The 14,466-nt window shown below is 37.6% G+C and overlaps 2 protein-coding genes across 2 annotated transcripts; both read left to right on the top strand.

The window, feature by feature from the left end:
• The first annotated feature begins 3,385 nt into the window (after nucleotides 1-3,385).
• LOC135681009 (osmotic avoidance abnormal protein 3-like) lies at nucleotides 3,386-9,587 on the top strand. Its single transcript, XM_065195260.2, has 6 exons — nucleotides 3,386-4,273; nucleotides 4,882-5,116; nucleotides 5,947-6,353; nucleotides 6,756-6,902; nucleotides 7,924-8,289; nucleotides 8,886-9,587. The coding sequence occupies exons 1-6, from the start codon at nucleotides 3,386-3,388 to the stop codon at nucleotides 9,585-9,587; spliced, it is 2,745 nt and encodes a 914-aa protein (XP_065051332.2).
• Nucleotides 9,588-10,937: 1,350 nt separating this feature from the next.
• LOC135681011 (uncharacterized) lies at nucleotides 10,938-11,923 on the top strand. Its single transcript, XM_065195264.2, has one exon. It carries the CDS (start codon nucleotides 11,063-11,065, stop codon nucleotides 11,840-11,842), a length of 780 nt encoding a protein of 259 aa, XP_065051336.2. The 5' UTR covers nucleotides 10,938-11,062; the 3' UTR covers nucleotides 11,843-11,923.
• Nucleotides 11,924-14,466: the final 2,543 nt, after the last annotated feature.

Here is a 14,466-nt window from a genome sequence, read left to right as displayed (position 1 = left end):
AGTTACCTGCTGGGGCTCAATCAAATTGTTACAGTGCAAAGACAAAATTAAGTTTATGCACTCCCAATCTACAAATCGAGGAGGGGTCACAAAACTTTTCCCAATTGATAAAATAACACAAGAGAAGCAAGAAGTGGTAAACAGACGAACAGGGATAATGAGCATTTAAAATAAACATCAAATGATATTCAAGAAACCAAATAAGATCAATCTTTAATCTAGTAAAGTTATTGACTAACTATAAGACCAGGATTAGCTATAGAACGCACTTTTTCTCAGGTAGCAGTGCCTCATTCAGATGCCTTCAATGTTCTGACATTTCACATTGTTACAATAAAAGATGCAAAAGCACCCAGTTTTGTAACAGAAGCAAACTGAAATGGTTCTGCTGATGTAAGTGGGATTGTCACAATATCCCAAATAAGGCTGGCTAGCTTCCCTCACACCAGAGCTGGTCTGGATCTGCTGTTTTCACAATGAAATTAACCATAATAAACCAACAAGAAGTTTTTTGTATGTTAATAAAGGAGAGGCTACAATAGCAGGCTGCTCGATTGACTCTGATGGAAATCTAGTGGTGAAAAATCAATTAAATAGTTGTAAATAAGTAACACCACAACACGATGAGAATGAACAACAACAAACACACATAAATCAGTTATGGCTGAACACATATAAATCAGCCATATTTGACAAATAAGCTTTTTACTGTTTGACTGATTGGATGATTATAACCATGTTGATTATATGTGTGTAGTGGGTTTTTGCTAATACAAATTCTTCGCAAAATGTTTAAAATTACATTTGGGAAGTACAGTTTTTGAAGCATCACACAACATCAAACAAAGTTGACTTGTGAGGAAAGGACCCAGGTTTGCATCCAGTTTCCATGGCTAAATTCTTTCATATAATCAGGCTATCAAACCTGTCATACCACTGTGGAAATTCTGCAGGTTTTTATTGAAAATTTAATAACAGCAATCTGTTGAAATAGCACCAGCTAATGAAATATTAATGCAATTGCTATGAAAATGCAGAGTTTTCTTGTGTTCTTTTTGCTGATTCATTACATTTGATAAATGCTTATCACAGCATGTTTAGGATAATTTGACATATGGTGAAAGAAACAAACTTTATTTTGTGCACAGTTCCTCAGTAAGAGCAAGGGCTGCAGGGGCTTAGGGGCTTAGGCTCTCCAGCTTTCGAGGGCTTAGGGGCTGCTGCTGTCTAGCTTTGCAGGTGTTTAGGGGCTGGGGCTATCTAGCTTTGCAGGGGCTGGGGCTATCCAGCTTTGCAGGGGCTTAGGGTTGGGGCTATGTAGCTTTGCAGAGGCTTATGGACTGAAAAAGATATTTTTCATCTTTGCTTTTATTGATATTATTCTTTAAACTTCTAGGGGCTTTAGTATTTACACTGAGAAAATGGGCAAACTAGCTGTCCCAGAGCTGTACTAATTCTTTGTGACTTGAAGAAGAAACCTTCAGGTTTAATTGTATCACATCCACTTACAATTATAGGCCTAACTTCAATGCCTGTTATTTTATATAATACAATCAATACAATGCAAAATATATGCATTGTGTTGTATTGTGGTATACACTGCCATGAAGGATATATCTATTAATAACAATAGTCCTGCATGCTTTAAATGTTATTTTTTCCTCGGGTTCAGCTGTTCTTAATTTTTTACTAATTTTGAGACTTGTGTTGTCAAATTTTTCTTTTAATAAAGACTGCACTTTTGACTTTATTATAAACACCTTTTTCAACTTTTGGTTTTACCCCCTTACAAAGAATCCTTTCATCAGTACTGAACATCCACCTCCCCTAAACATTTATAGGCTTTATAAAAATTGCAATGTTGATATTAGCTCTGTTAGCACAAAAACTGTACATTTTGTGCTTCACAGCAAAATTTTATAAGTGAAAAAATTATAGAAAATTCAATTATTCGTGGTTCATCAAAACTCTTTAAAAATTTCGCCCTAAGCAGATGTGTCCAAACTTAAGGAGCTGTTAATTAAGAATAAAGTATCTTAAGCAGGTTTATCACAAAGTATTGCCAACTTTGAAAAAATAAACAAACAAAAAAACAAAACATAAACCAAACAATACACCACTCTACAGCAAATACGCTAAATCCCAGTACAGGTTGCCGCAACTAAGTTTGAATAGTATCGTTATATTCAAAATGTATTTATGTATTATCTTAAGGTTTACGCTTTAATGATTTCTGAATTGGATCTATGGACAACCTTTCATCACTATACAATATCACAAGGACTGAGGAGCATTTTACAGATGGAGGGAGCTAAAACGTTTTTCTAAAGGGGCTAAACACGCTAAAAACAAGATCAGTGATGATTTTTGTATGGTTTTAAGTACATTTTGGAAATTATTTGGGGGCTTGAGCCCCCTCGCCCCCCCCCAACTACTTCTGCGGTCCCTGCTGTATCCTTTGAAGTAATAAAGCGTTTGAAAGATTAGCAAACCATACAGGTGCAATGTTGTATTTACACTCTCAACAAGATTTCTCCTGTATGCGTCATAAGGATCTGTAAGTCTCATTACAGCCCTAAAATTTAATCCCCATTTTCCGTCAAATACTTAAAATTTCATAACAGTGCGGCCTAGAATATAAAATCATTTTCTAAAAAAACTTTCCGGGAGTAGAAAACTGCAAACTCAGTTATGCTTTGTACTGGGCGTAGTTATTCCTATGAAAACGAAAAAATATTAAATTCAAGAACGCTTTGAAGAAACATTTTAAATATTAAAATTGTATAATAATTGTATAACTTATATAGGACATTGTATATATTTCAACGCCTTTTTATTACTTAGTTGTAACTTCCCCTTTTATGTTTTTTTAATTTTAAACAGGGCCTCTCTTGATAGCAGCATGAATGCTAATTGAATCACCCTGTATAAATAATGTATTATCATTATTATTATTATTATCATTATTTTTATTATACATCCTTTTTAACTTTGGTTGTTTTTTTCTCAGTTTTTCCTTTTACCTTACGATTGTTATAGTTTTTTCTTGTAAAACCAGGCCAGCCAATTGCAAATTACCTTGTAAGATTTGTAATTGTAGTTTAAGTTGAATTGAAAATGAAATGTTTTCATTATTATTATTATTATAACGGATTGTCAAAAGAATCAAGAAGTTAACGAGGAAAGTCATATGAATCACGTAAATAAGTCTAACTCGTAATTAGTATGGCCAAACTTATCCACGTTTTGCCGGCAGCGTTCTGAGCGAGGGATTCAAAGCCCCTCTTTCTCATTTACTCGTAGCAGCGGCCATATAGATTTCATTTTTTTCGTTTTCTAGGGTATAGAAACTACATCAAGTTTTTGCCCACTAAACTGAGACACGATGGCGGAAGCTGTCAAAGTAATTGTCCGGTGCAGGCCGATGAACGCCAGGGAGAAGAGTTTGAACTGCAAGGTTGTAGTGAAAATGGATCCGTCTATTGGTCAAGTCAGCATTATGAAACCGGATGCACCGGACCAGCCTCCGAAGTCATTCACATTTGACGGTGTTTACTTCATGGACAGTATCACAGAAAACATTTATAATGAGATCGTGTTTCCACTAGTTGAAGGTGTAATTGAAGGCTATAACGGAACAGTATTTGCTTATGGTCAGACCGGGTGCGGAAAATCATTTACGATGCAGGGAATAACAGACCCGCCTTCCCAACGAGGTATAACCCCCCGTGCATTTGAACATATATTTGAAAGTGTGCAGACGGAGGATAATGCTAAATATTTGATTCATGCATCCTACTTAGAAATATATAACGAAGAGATAAAAGATCTAATGGGAAAGGACCATAAAGCGAAACTGGATATTAAGGAGCACCCGGATAAGGGAATTTATGTGAAAGACCTTACCATGGTACCGTGCCATAGTGTGGAAGATATGGACCGAGTTATGGAGCTTGGTGGTAAAAACAGACATGTTGGAGCAACGCTGATGAATGCAGACTCATCTAGATCTCATTCTATCTTCACAATATTTGTTGAGACCTGCGAAACCGGACCGGATGGACAAGAACACATCCGGGCTGGCAAACTGAACTTGGTAGATTTGGCTGGTAGCGAAAGACAGGCAAAAACTGGTGCAGCCGGTACCAGACTGAAGGAAGCAACAAAAATCAATCTATCCCTCTCAGCGCTTGGAAATGTCATTTCGGCTCTGGTTGATGGAAAGGCAAAGCACATTCCCTATCGAGATTCGAAGTTAACCAGGTTGCTGCAGGTGATGCTTTTGTCGATAATTTGCGATTAAACTTGTAGAATTTGGATCTCAAGTATATTCACTATCTTTAGTATTCGGTTCGAGCAAGATAGAATAAGGAATTCTTTCAAAGTTCTTTATTTTATCTTGGTTCGAGTTTATCGACGTGGAATACATGGATAAAAACTTTCACGTTAGAATCACTTTATGATTATCAAACGATGAGTACCAGGCTCTCACTAGATATATTAATGTTTCCCTTGTTGGAATGGCCAAACTTAAAAAACGAATCTTAGCTCTTTCTACCGTATGTTTTTTTACAAAGAGGCTACCTCTGGTTTTGTAATAGTGGGCTCCTTGTCGATCTGTCTAAAATGATAACGGATTCAGCCGTCTACACGATAACATTTCCATCCCATACTGTATCAATCATTTTCTTTATCTCTTGCTGTATTCATTACATAGTCTTCATGTACACGGTAGGCAAAGGCAATACATGGTATAAATACAATATCGTGAAAACGGGGTCATTTCCAGTATTTGGTTTTCGTTAAAAGAAATCAAAATGAAACACAACCTTTTCCATTTTCTTTAATAACTCATAAAAACATTGGTTACACGTGTTTTAGGACTCTCTTGGAGGAAATACCAAAACACTCATGGCAAGCTGTATAAGTCCAGCTGATAATAACTACGATGAAACCCTGAGTACTTTGCGATATGCAAACAGGGCCAAGAACATTAAGAACAAACCAAAGATCAACGAAGACCCCAAAGATGCGCTGTTACGCCAATACCAAAGTGAAATCGATGTCCTTAAGAAGATGCTTATGGGTCAAATCGAAATCAGCCCAGACCTTCTAGGTGAGTTACGAGTTACTAGAGATTTTACGAGATTTTACGAGATTTTACGAGATTTTACGAAAGGTCGTAAAAATTTGTGACATCGTAAGTTGTGTTATCCGCTTCTAGAGTGTGTTACACACTTCTTATGAGAAACCTTTTAAGGAAAAAAAGAGACCATTTTGGAACTGCCAAATTGTTAGGAAATTCTCGATACTTGTTCTTTAACGCTAAGGAACTTTGCACAGAAAATAAAACAATGCATTTACACATGCCTTAATGAAGAAAAATACAGCTTTTTCCCCTGCAGTATTTTTATCTTTGCTTCAACCCTTAAAGTCGAGAAACGTCTAAAACTCTCGCCTATTCGACTTACGAACTTTAAATAAAAAACATTTTAGAAATTTGGAGTAAAAAATCTTATCAACTAACTTCTTCAATTTCTTATAAAACGTATATTGTGATTGTCAAGACATTGTCGACATATGCTCTTATTAAGCAATTATGTATTTATGATTTTACTTGGAAAGATTTTTATATAGGCTAAGGCTAACTTAATGCACATATTGTTTTATATTAAATCTTTGTTCCTAAGTTGTCAAAGTGTCAATGTTCATACGGTTATTGATCGAATAAAAATGAGAGCGCCACGGTCAAGCCCCGCATTGTTTTCTTTTTTCTTGAGTAAAGTTTTCCAAAGCTTGAGGAAATTGTCCAGAGGAAGAACTAACACTTTTCTGGACTGTCAGTTGTCCGAGTAATAATGGATTATTTTACAGCCGAATATTAATTTGTTTGTCTATTGAATATTATTTTGACCAATCTATGAATTTCATATACTTTTCATCCAGCAAGCCTTGGCATGGCCGACCAGGTCCCTTCAGCAGCTGTGCCATCTAGGCCTATGATAACACCAGCACCCCATCAGCCAGATAAAGAAACTGCCGAGAAAACCGACGCATTGGCTGCAGAGGCGGATAAAATTCGAAAAGAATACGATGAGAAGTTGAGTAACTTGCAGATGATGTATGAGAACGAGCAGTCAAGTAAACAGAAACTCCAAGAGGATCTCGATAAGCTCGAAAAGGAGTATTCAGAAAAGCTCGACAGAGTACAGGAGGAATATGACCATATGACCGAAGCTGAACAGATTATCAACGAGTTTGAGAAGCAAGGCGAGCCAGCGAAGGTCAAACCTCCTGATGAAAGTGAGGCTGCCGAGGATGGTGATGCGGATGGTGCTGAAACGATGGCAAAGGTGAGTGGAAGCGGTTTTACATGTTGTGGTTTGTATTTGGCGAAGAGAGACGACCTTAGTATATTTATTCTAAATTGCAATGACTAACCTGTTGACTCCATCTGTAACTAGATAAATGCACTTAGCATGATTAGATAATTACATGGCATGGGTTTAACATCTATGTGGAATTCCATTTTCGATTGTTTGCAAAATACGTTATTGTCGCCTGTTGCCACGTTATTCCTGATTACAACCAAGCAATTGTAGCTCTGTACTTCAGCCGTAAGTGAAACTCTTAATTTTTTAGTATAACTCTGTATAATCAAGGTTTAAGTTTCAAACTGCACTGAACGCGTACCCCGCCAAGCAGTAAAGTTGCAATAATATAAAACATCGATTTGATAATTTTACTTATTTCAGTTGGAGGACGAAGAAGGCCAAGATGAAGGTGCAAAGGCATTTAAACCAAAAAAGGCGCATGCTCCTTCGCTCATACAGCAGATTCAAAAAGAGGCACAGAAAGTACAAACTGATGCATTGAAAGGAATCGGATCTTTGAAAAACAAGGTAAATTATCTGTTTTAGATATTTTTCTCATGCTTGATGCTAACAAAATTCAGCCCCAGTGAGTGGGCATATGCAATTCCTCTAAACAAAACTGTGCGTTTGATGACATTATTTTTAACAGAAGTAGGATTAAACTAAGAATTTGTAAATCTGAATGACATTGCTTTAAGATATTTTCAAAAAATTCCGGTATTGTAAGGTTTGCGTTTTCATATGTCAAATTGAAGTCGAATTTTCATATTAGGAAATATTCAAATCGTCGAAAGCTGTTCGAGTGATCAAAAGTTGTTCGATTTGCTATAAAATGATCTTCTAGTACCTGAGTATCCTATGAATTCAGACAAGGGGATGTTCCGGAAAAACTGAGACAAGTCATACTTTTCAAATTTTTCAAGCTTTGATACGTTTTCATCCAATGGGTTTCTTTCCATTGCGCATGGACTCCAATGTTTTAACTTGCATGTTTTTCAGGAGCATCCCTTACCAACAACAACAAATTTAGATTAGAAGCGATCTGTAACAGGCTTATAGCCTACATTACAGCTTTTGTTATGTTATGTTATGTTAGTGAACACTGCAAGTCAAGCAGAAACGAATTAGCAGTTATAAAGTGTAACTTTTTGGCTCGAATCAGCTAGGGTTCGATTAATTAAGCCGTTGAATTATCTCACTTTGAGTGTAGTTGCCCTAGTGATCTATTATGTATTCCTTAATTTTGTCAGACATTCGAGGTTTCAACTCTAAGGTCTACCAAGCCAAAACCCAGGCTTCTCATAATTGCGGGCACGGTTGGAATTTCAGAGATATAAACCCGACCATTTAATGGGATTTCTAGGTTAAACTTAAACATACTATTCCCTGAGTTGACTTGCTATTTCTTACTTATTAGTAGCTTTTATCTGTTTTATCCAATAAACGAACATCTTTGTGGTTTCTGTGATTGGAAACATGATTGACTCCTGGTTTGGTACTTAGTGTGTAACGAGTAGTACTGTCCTTGACGAATGGTTTCTTCTTGTAGCTTTCTGGTTCACAGCAAGAGCTGGCTGTCTCAGTCAGCAAAAAAGACGGACAGATTTCAGATCCAGACTTCCATATGCCCGAGCAAAAAGATTCTGCGGTGGCACCAACAGGCGGGAAAATTGGAGCTGTTGCGCAGCAGCTTCAAGAAGAAGCCTTGCGACGTTTGCATAATTTGCAAGAGCAGCTAGTGGGCGGAGAGAAAAGCAATGATCAAACACTGAAAGAGAAACGAAAGGCACGGAAACAGTACGCGCTGTCCAAACGGGAGAAAATGATGAAGGCTGTCGAAAAAATGGAAGATGATGGTATCATGGTTAAAGTTTACGATAATCTGCAAGATGAACTCAAAGTTAAAAACAAGAAGGTATGAATCGTTTTGCTTATCCTGCTTGCTATCTCGAGAAAAAGCCGTAGCACGTGTATATTAATTAGGGGGGGGGCGAAAATTGGGGACTAGATCATCCCGTCTGGATGCACGTAATGTGCTTTATTTCACATTGGTACTACAATATTATCCGATTTTATCTCAAAATTTTTTGAGAGGATATTTCGAAAAAATACACTTTAGTGTATAGATACTCTAGAGATTATTAGGAAAGTGACCCCATTTCCGCTATTACTTTGGCTATGATTTTAACTTATAAACTCTCTGACCTAAGTGAACTTGTAGTTTTCCCCGCCACTTTAAAGATGCTCTTTTCACTGCCGCAACTACTGTTGTATAAGTTCTATTAGGCTTCAGAAAATGAACATAGTGCAATAGAAAGAAATGTCTTGAGCGCACATAGTACCCACCCAAAAACACAAGAATGCAAGCAATGATCTATACTATCGTGACAAATCGTAACCGTCAATCACGTAAAGTAAGATTACGCTTTTGATTATCACGCAACTAGTTATTTCCAGTACTCTTCGCTTACCACCATATGCGCTATGTGTGTATTTTTCTTTTCTGAACAGATCGAGCAGCTCAATCAAGAACTTAAAGCTGCAGAAATAGAGACGGAAGATTTGCAGAGTGAGTTCGAGAGAGACAGGCAGGACTACTTAGACACGATTCGGAAAATGGAACAGACTATTCAGCTCCAGAAACAGATTATGGAGAAAATCCAGCCGTGTATACGCCGCGACTGTAATTACTACAACTATGACAAAATACGGAGCCAGTCTGAGTGGGATGAAGGTTTACAGAAATGGGTCATTCCGGATTTAATCGTAGAAAAAACAGTGCTTCCTGGTGGAGTCGCTCCAGGGGGGCGAGGTGGTCTTGTCGGACAAATGCCCCTACCTGTTAAGAAGTCTCCTATTGACTTGACAAACGGTGAAGTTCCTTTGAATTATTTTGAGTCAAATGAAGAGGACAAATTTCGAAAACATCTCGATAAAAACGCAAACGAAGACTTCTCCGCAACATATTTCAAATCCAAGAGAGCTGATAAGCTACTCCAAGCCTCTTCTTCAATTGAGCTGGTGCGAAAACGAGAAACAGATTCACAACAGAGAATTCGAAATCAAGAACCTGCAAGTCAAGTGAACGGGTCAATCACACCAACAGGAGGACTAAAAAACTCTTTACCTCGTAACCTCGAGCCAATTCCGAGGCCAATGAAATTGGAATCGTTGCCAGAAGCGGCATTTAAAAAGAAAAAGAAAAAGAAATAAGAAAACAATTGTTTTTAGAATTAATCATTTAGAAGGGAGGGAAGGAAATCATTTGATTTAGTATTAGTAGTTAACAGAGTAGGGTAGTTTTACTAAATATTAATAGTTGGTTTGTCCTGAAAAACTTGAACTGTCGAGCTCTTTCTATTTAAATCTATATCTGATTCATTAAAAGCTTTTTTGAAAATTTTCGAATAACGAAAATTTAAGCTTGGTGCTATTTAGAAACGATACAAGCCGTTGGTTTAGGAAAGAGTAGCAGTCGATTGACATAACCTCCAATGATACAATCAATATTTAGAATTCGTAGTTTTTTTTGCACTCTCAAAGAGAAAGATTTTTATCGTTTACTTTTCAAAAATCGTTAAGTTAGCCAGATAGAGGTTTACAGTGGCAGAAAGATGACCTTATTTTTCATCTCGATACACTTTATATCTACTTAGTTTGATGTAAATTCTCACTTATGTAACTACCTTATTTATGGATACGGTAAACATGGTTTTATCGCGAAACACTTTGTTTCTTTGCTTTTGTTGTCAACTTTTGTGAGTGAGCTATTGCATCCACGCCGATACGACTCAGTGGCAACGGGTGGGCTTGGAGACAAGGTCATTTGAACAATGGTATTTCGATTTCTGTGGCAACTTGAAAATATGCTAAGTTCTGGCACACGAAGATTAAGTATACGTTTTAAGCAATATCATCATCAAAAATTAGGAAAAGTGACGAAAAAAGAAATCGCGGTAAGCGATTCATATAAAATTCTTTGGGTAAGAAGACCAATAAAACGAAAAATTCCATGATAAGAAAACATTTGGTCGCATTGCCCCTACTATCAAAGAGAAAGAGGTTCAGATACTCCCTATATACCCCTAAACTATTGGGGACAAACGAGACAAAGATTGGGGATTGGGCGGATTTAACTTTTTTGCATGTATCCTACATTTACACTTGGTACCTGCACAGTGGCAAAAATTGAGCCTTTTTGCGGCGTTCTCGAGGTTCCTTTTAGAGCGGCCTTTTCCTTTTATCAGATTTTATTTGGAGGTAAATCATCCGAGTCAGTTCGAGCTGAGGGTTCCATAACACCTGCAGATGTTCATGCAAAACATTTTCAAAAATTTGACACAAACATAATCGATGAATGAATTTTATCACGAAAACAAAAGATTTTTTATTTCCATCATGCCCGACAAGACAATGTATTCTTTCTTTTCCCAGTTTTACAAGTATGGACAATTTGTCGAGCATATTCATTGTTTCTGTTCTTTCTCCTTTTTAAAAATCGAAATATTACTACTTCGGTGTACTTTGGTGCAAACCATCAAAACATCACTGGTGACGTCACAGGTCCACGATCGAAGCCTCTGCGCAATAAGCTGCTGCCAATGCGCGGCGTAAACTAAAAAATAATGGCGGCGTTAGGCCTAACGCACGGTAAATAATAGTCTTTAAAAACATCGACAAATTTAGTTATGGACGATGCAAACAAAGTCAGCTTTGCCCTTTCAGGTGTAGATGCAAAGTTTCGTGCAAGGAATAGCGCTATTTTCAGTGGGTTATCTGATTTGGAAGAAAAACACGAACAAGAAGTTTCAAAAGATGACCCGTTCTCCGAAAATGTTCCAGTGAAGAGACAGCCCCGTAAACCGCAGAGAGTTCCACAGCATGTCTTGCATCCAGAAAAATGGACTGAATACTCTTTAGAAGAGGATGGAACACAGCAGCTGTGTAAAGAAGGGAAAATTGGGGACGAACTGAATAAAAATGTGGCGCTAAATTTTCTCGAAGATTTGCGCAAACGAAAAGAAGACGAGGATAAAAATTCTAGTGAAAATACTTCGAAGGACTTTGTAAATTGCTCTCCAAGCAGTTCTAAGGGCATGAAGCGCAAAAGAGAGCAAGTAGAACTGGACGATGAGGCCGCTTTGAATACAGAAGGGGTCGGTAACGAGGCTGGGATAAATGTAGAAGAACCATTAGTTAATTCCTCTGGCTGTGCATTTCGAATGAGGACTTATGAATTTGGCCAGAAGCAGTCGCGATCTGCTAATCTACACCCCCAACCCAAAACAAATAGCAAAGAGCTGTGTTTATCCCATTTAGATGATGGGGAAGAAAAGAATGTTTCAATAGAAACAAATGAAGAACAGATTAATGAGGAGAAAGAAAAACCAAGAACAAAGTTTAATATGCCTAAAAGAGAGAAGAATATAAGAAAAAGTAAAACAATTAGTGAAGATGGTGATATGTAGAGACCTAGACATACGCAGAAATTATTGCTTATTTATGCTTTCCTACTGACATTTAAATATCTTTATAATTTTTGATCGTTTTTAACTGTTTATTGAAAGTAATTTCTTACCAAGCTTGAAATATAATATATTTCAAAACTTGAAAGTATTCAGGACCAGATAAACCAGAGACCACCGAAACAGGAGGCTGAGAGGGTTTAGCCCCCTCCCCAAAATGTACTTAAAACCATACAAACCTGCCCTGCTTGATTTTTAGAATGTTTAGCCCCCCTATTTTAGGCCTCCGAGTCTTAAATATATGCTATGCAGTCATTGAGATAACTCTTTATTTATGATATTTATTTTACAAGTTGCTTTGAAGGTACTTGATCTTACATTTGAGATTTATGAGAATGCTCTATTGATGGAAAGGTGAACTTGAAGTTCTTTTCAACATTCATTTGAAAACTGATAAAAAGGGAATCATGGCAAATATCTTCAAATAATAATCTTCTGAGGGTTGGCAGCTTAAGAATCTCATAAATGTTAAAAATTCCCATTAATATTGAAAAACAAAAAGGTACCAATGGTTCATTCCTGCCCAAACACTTTTCACAGTAAGGATATCTCAGATCAAGTTCTAATTTGCAAGGGTGCACATCTCACAGCCTTTTATGGGATTTTAGCTGCACAGGTCATGCCTTTGATCTTTAAACAAAGATACAAGGGAAGGAAGGTAAAGGTAAAATTTCAGGGCTAAAGAGTTGATTGTATTTGTATTTGTTGCTACCTAGCAACCAAAGGTAGTTTTTTAGGACACTGAGAAGCTATGCTTATCGAGCAGAGTCCTGGTCCTTCCTCTCAATGTGGCCACACCTCGTGATTCCTATGCCTGGAATTACAGAGAGCTGGCGACTCTCCCCACTCTGGGTGAAAGTTTGGTCATGCCAGGAACTCAAACCACAGACCCTTGGGTCTGTAGTCAGCGCCTCTAACAACTGAGCCATCCTTCCACTGATTGCTGCCCTAGCTAAAAGGCCTTGCCATACCTATACAGTGATGGCATTGTCACTATCGTGGATTCCAGAGAGCTGTTGGCTTTTAACCCTATTTTTCAATTATATCAGCTAACAGCCTAAGGTACACTTAAGATCACCAAGTTTTTTTTCAATCATTGAAGATTTATGCAGCCTATTTTGAACAGATAAATTCACAGCTAATCACTGTTTAGTTTTCCTTTTCATGGTTTGCTATTTAGAATCCCTCTAACTGCCAACATTGGAATATGCTTCTTCAAAATCACCCTGCATATTGCCTAAGGTACTTGAATAAATTTTTTAAAACGGGGGAGGGCTCTGCTGATATTTCAGGTCAAGAATTACAAATTTTTTGTCCAGAGACTTAAACTTCTGGGCGGTTGTTTTCCTAATAAATTTCTGATTGAACTTTTTTTACAATTTATTTTTGTAAGGAAACAATCCTAGTTATTTACTATTGAACCTGGTGCCTCGAAAACACTGGTTCAGGTGAACAACCTTGTGTATTTCTAGAAAACAAACTCTATCTTGTGGTGCAATTTTGGCAGGTATATTTTGCTGGTAAAAATTTGAAGCACATTGAAAAGTTTTCAGTGTGCCAAAAAGACTTTAGTACCCTAAGAATCATCCAGTGGGCTGAATTCTAAGAGTAAAAAGTGTACTACTTAAAACTAACTGGATAATCTGAACACCCAACATTTCTTCTCCCTTCCTGCAGTTTCTCCCCATTAAATAGTATCCTCCATAGGATTCTAGGCACTCCAGAGCTGGAGGGGGGAGGCGTCTGGGTGAGTACTTTTTTGCTGGAGTATAATATTAATGTTGTGAAACCAAAGATAATGGTGGAAACACTACCATAAAGTACCCCGAAACCCCCCATCCCCACCCAAAAATGTGCTCTGATGTCCCTGGATATACCAGATTCACTTTACCATTTTTTTAATTGTGGTTTCTATTCAAGGCTGGGCGATGTTCTCCTGGCACCATATTTGAAAAACTGGAATATTTCAAGATGCCATATATCCAAACCATATCATATCATGGGACAGGGTATACCTTTGATTGCGTTAGGGTTTGAAGGAGTTTTCCACAAATCCCATTTTTCCCCACCACCCACTCAAGAAAGTTTAAATGACAACAGGCATTTTCTGGAGATTACAAGTCTAGGGGGGGGGGGGGGTGGGGGGGCTATGTTAACGGAGAAGATGCCTTCACGATGAAGTATGGTGTGGTCGATCATCTCATTGCAACATTGAGTATTTTTCGTGTTTTAGCTCTTTTATTAGTGAGTCGCCACTGTGTGCCGGCGGCGTTGGATGGCCACAAAAGAAATAAATAAACACGAAAAGAATTGCGTGACTGCCACCACAGTCAAGGAGTCCTTATAAAATTTTTCCGTTTTCGGACCTTCTCGATATTCTGCCCCGCGTGAAAGCTTCTTTGCCAAGCCGATACTCTGTGCAGTAAATAAAATATTCCCACACAATTAAACATCGCGACAAGAGATCGTGAGAAACTATGATGCTTATGGCGAGAAAAGCTTTCATCTGCCAGTGTTGCCGTTATCAGACAATAGAGAATAGGAAGTCACGCAGGATCAAGATAAGA

Source organism: Rhopilema esculentum, chromosome 18 (assembly GCF_057945365.1).
Source record: "Rhopilema esculentum isolate cy_ngs chromosome 18, ASM5794536v1, whole genome shotgun sequence".
Lineage (NCBI taxonomy): Eukaryota > Metazoa > Cnidaria > Scyphozoa > Rhizostomeae > Rhizostomatidae > Rhopilema > Rhopilema esculentum.
This window is presented reverse-complemented; position numbering and strand designations above follow the sequence as displayed.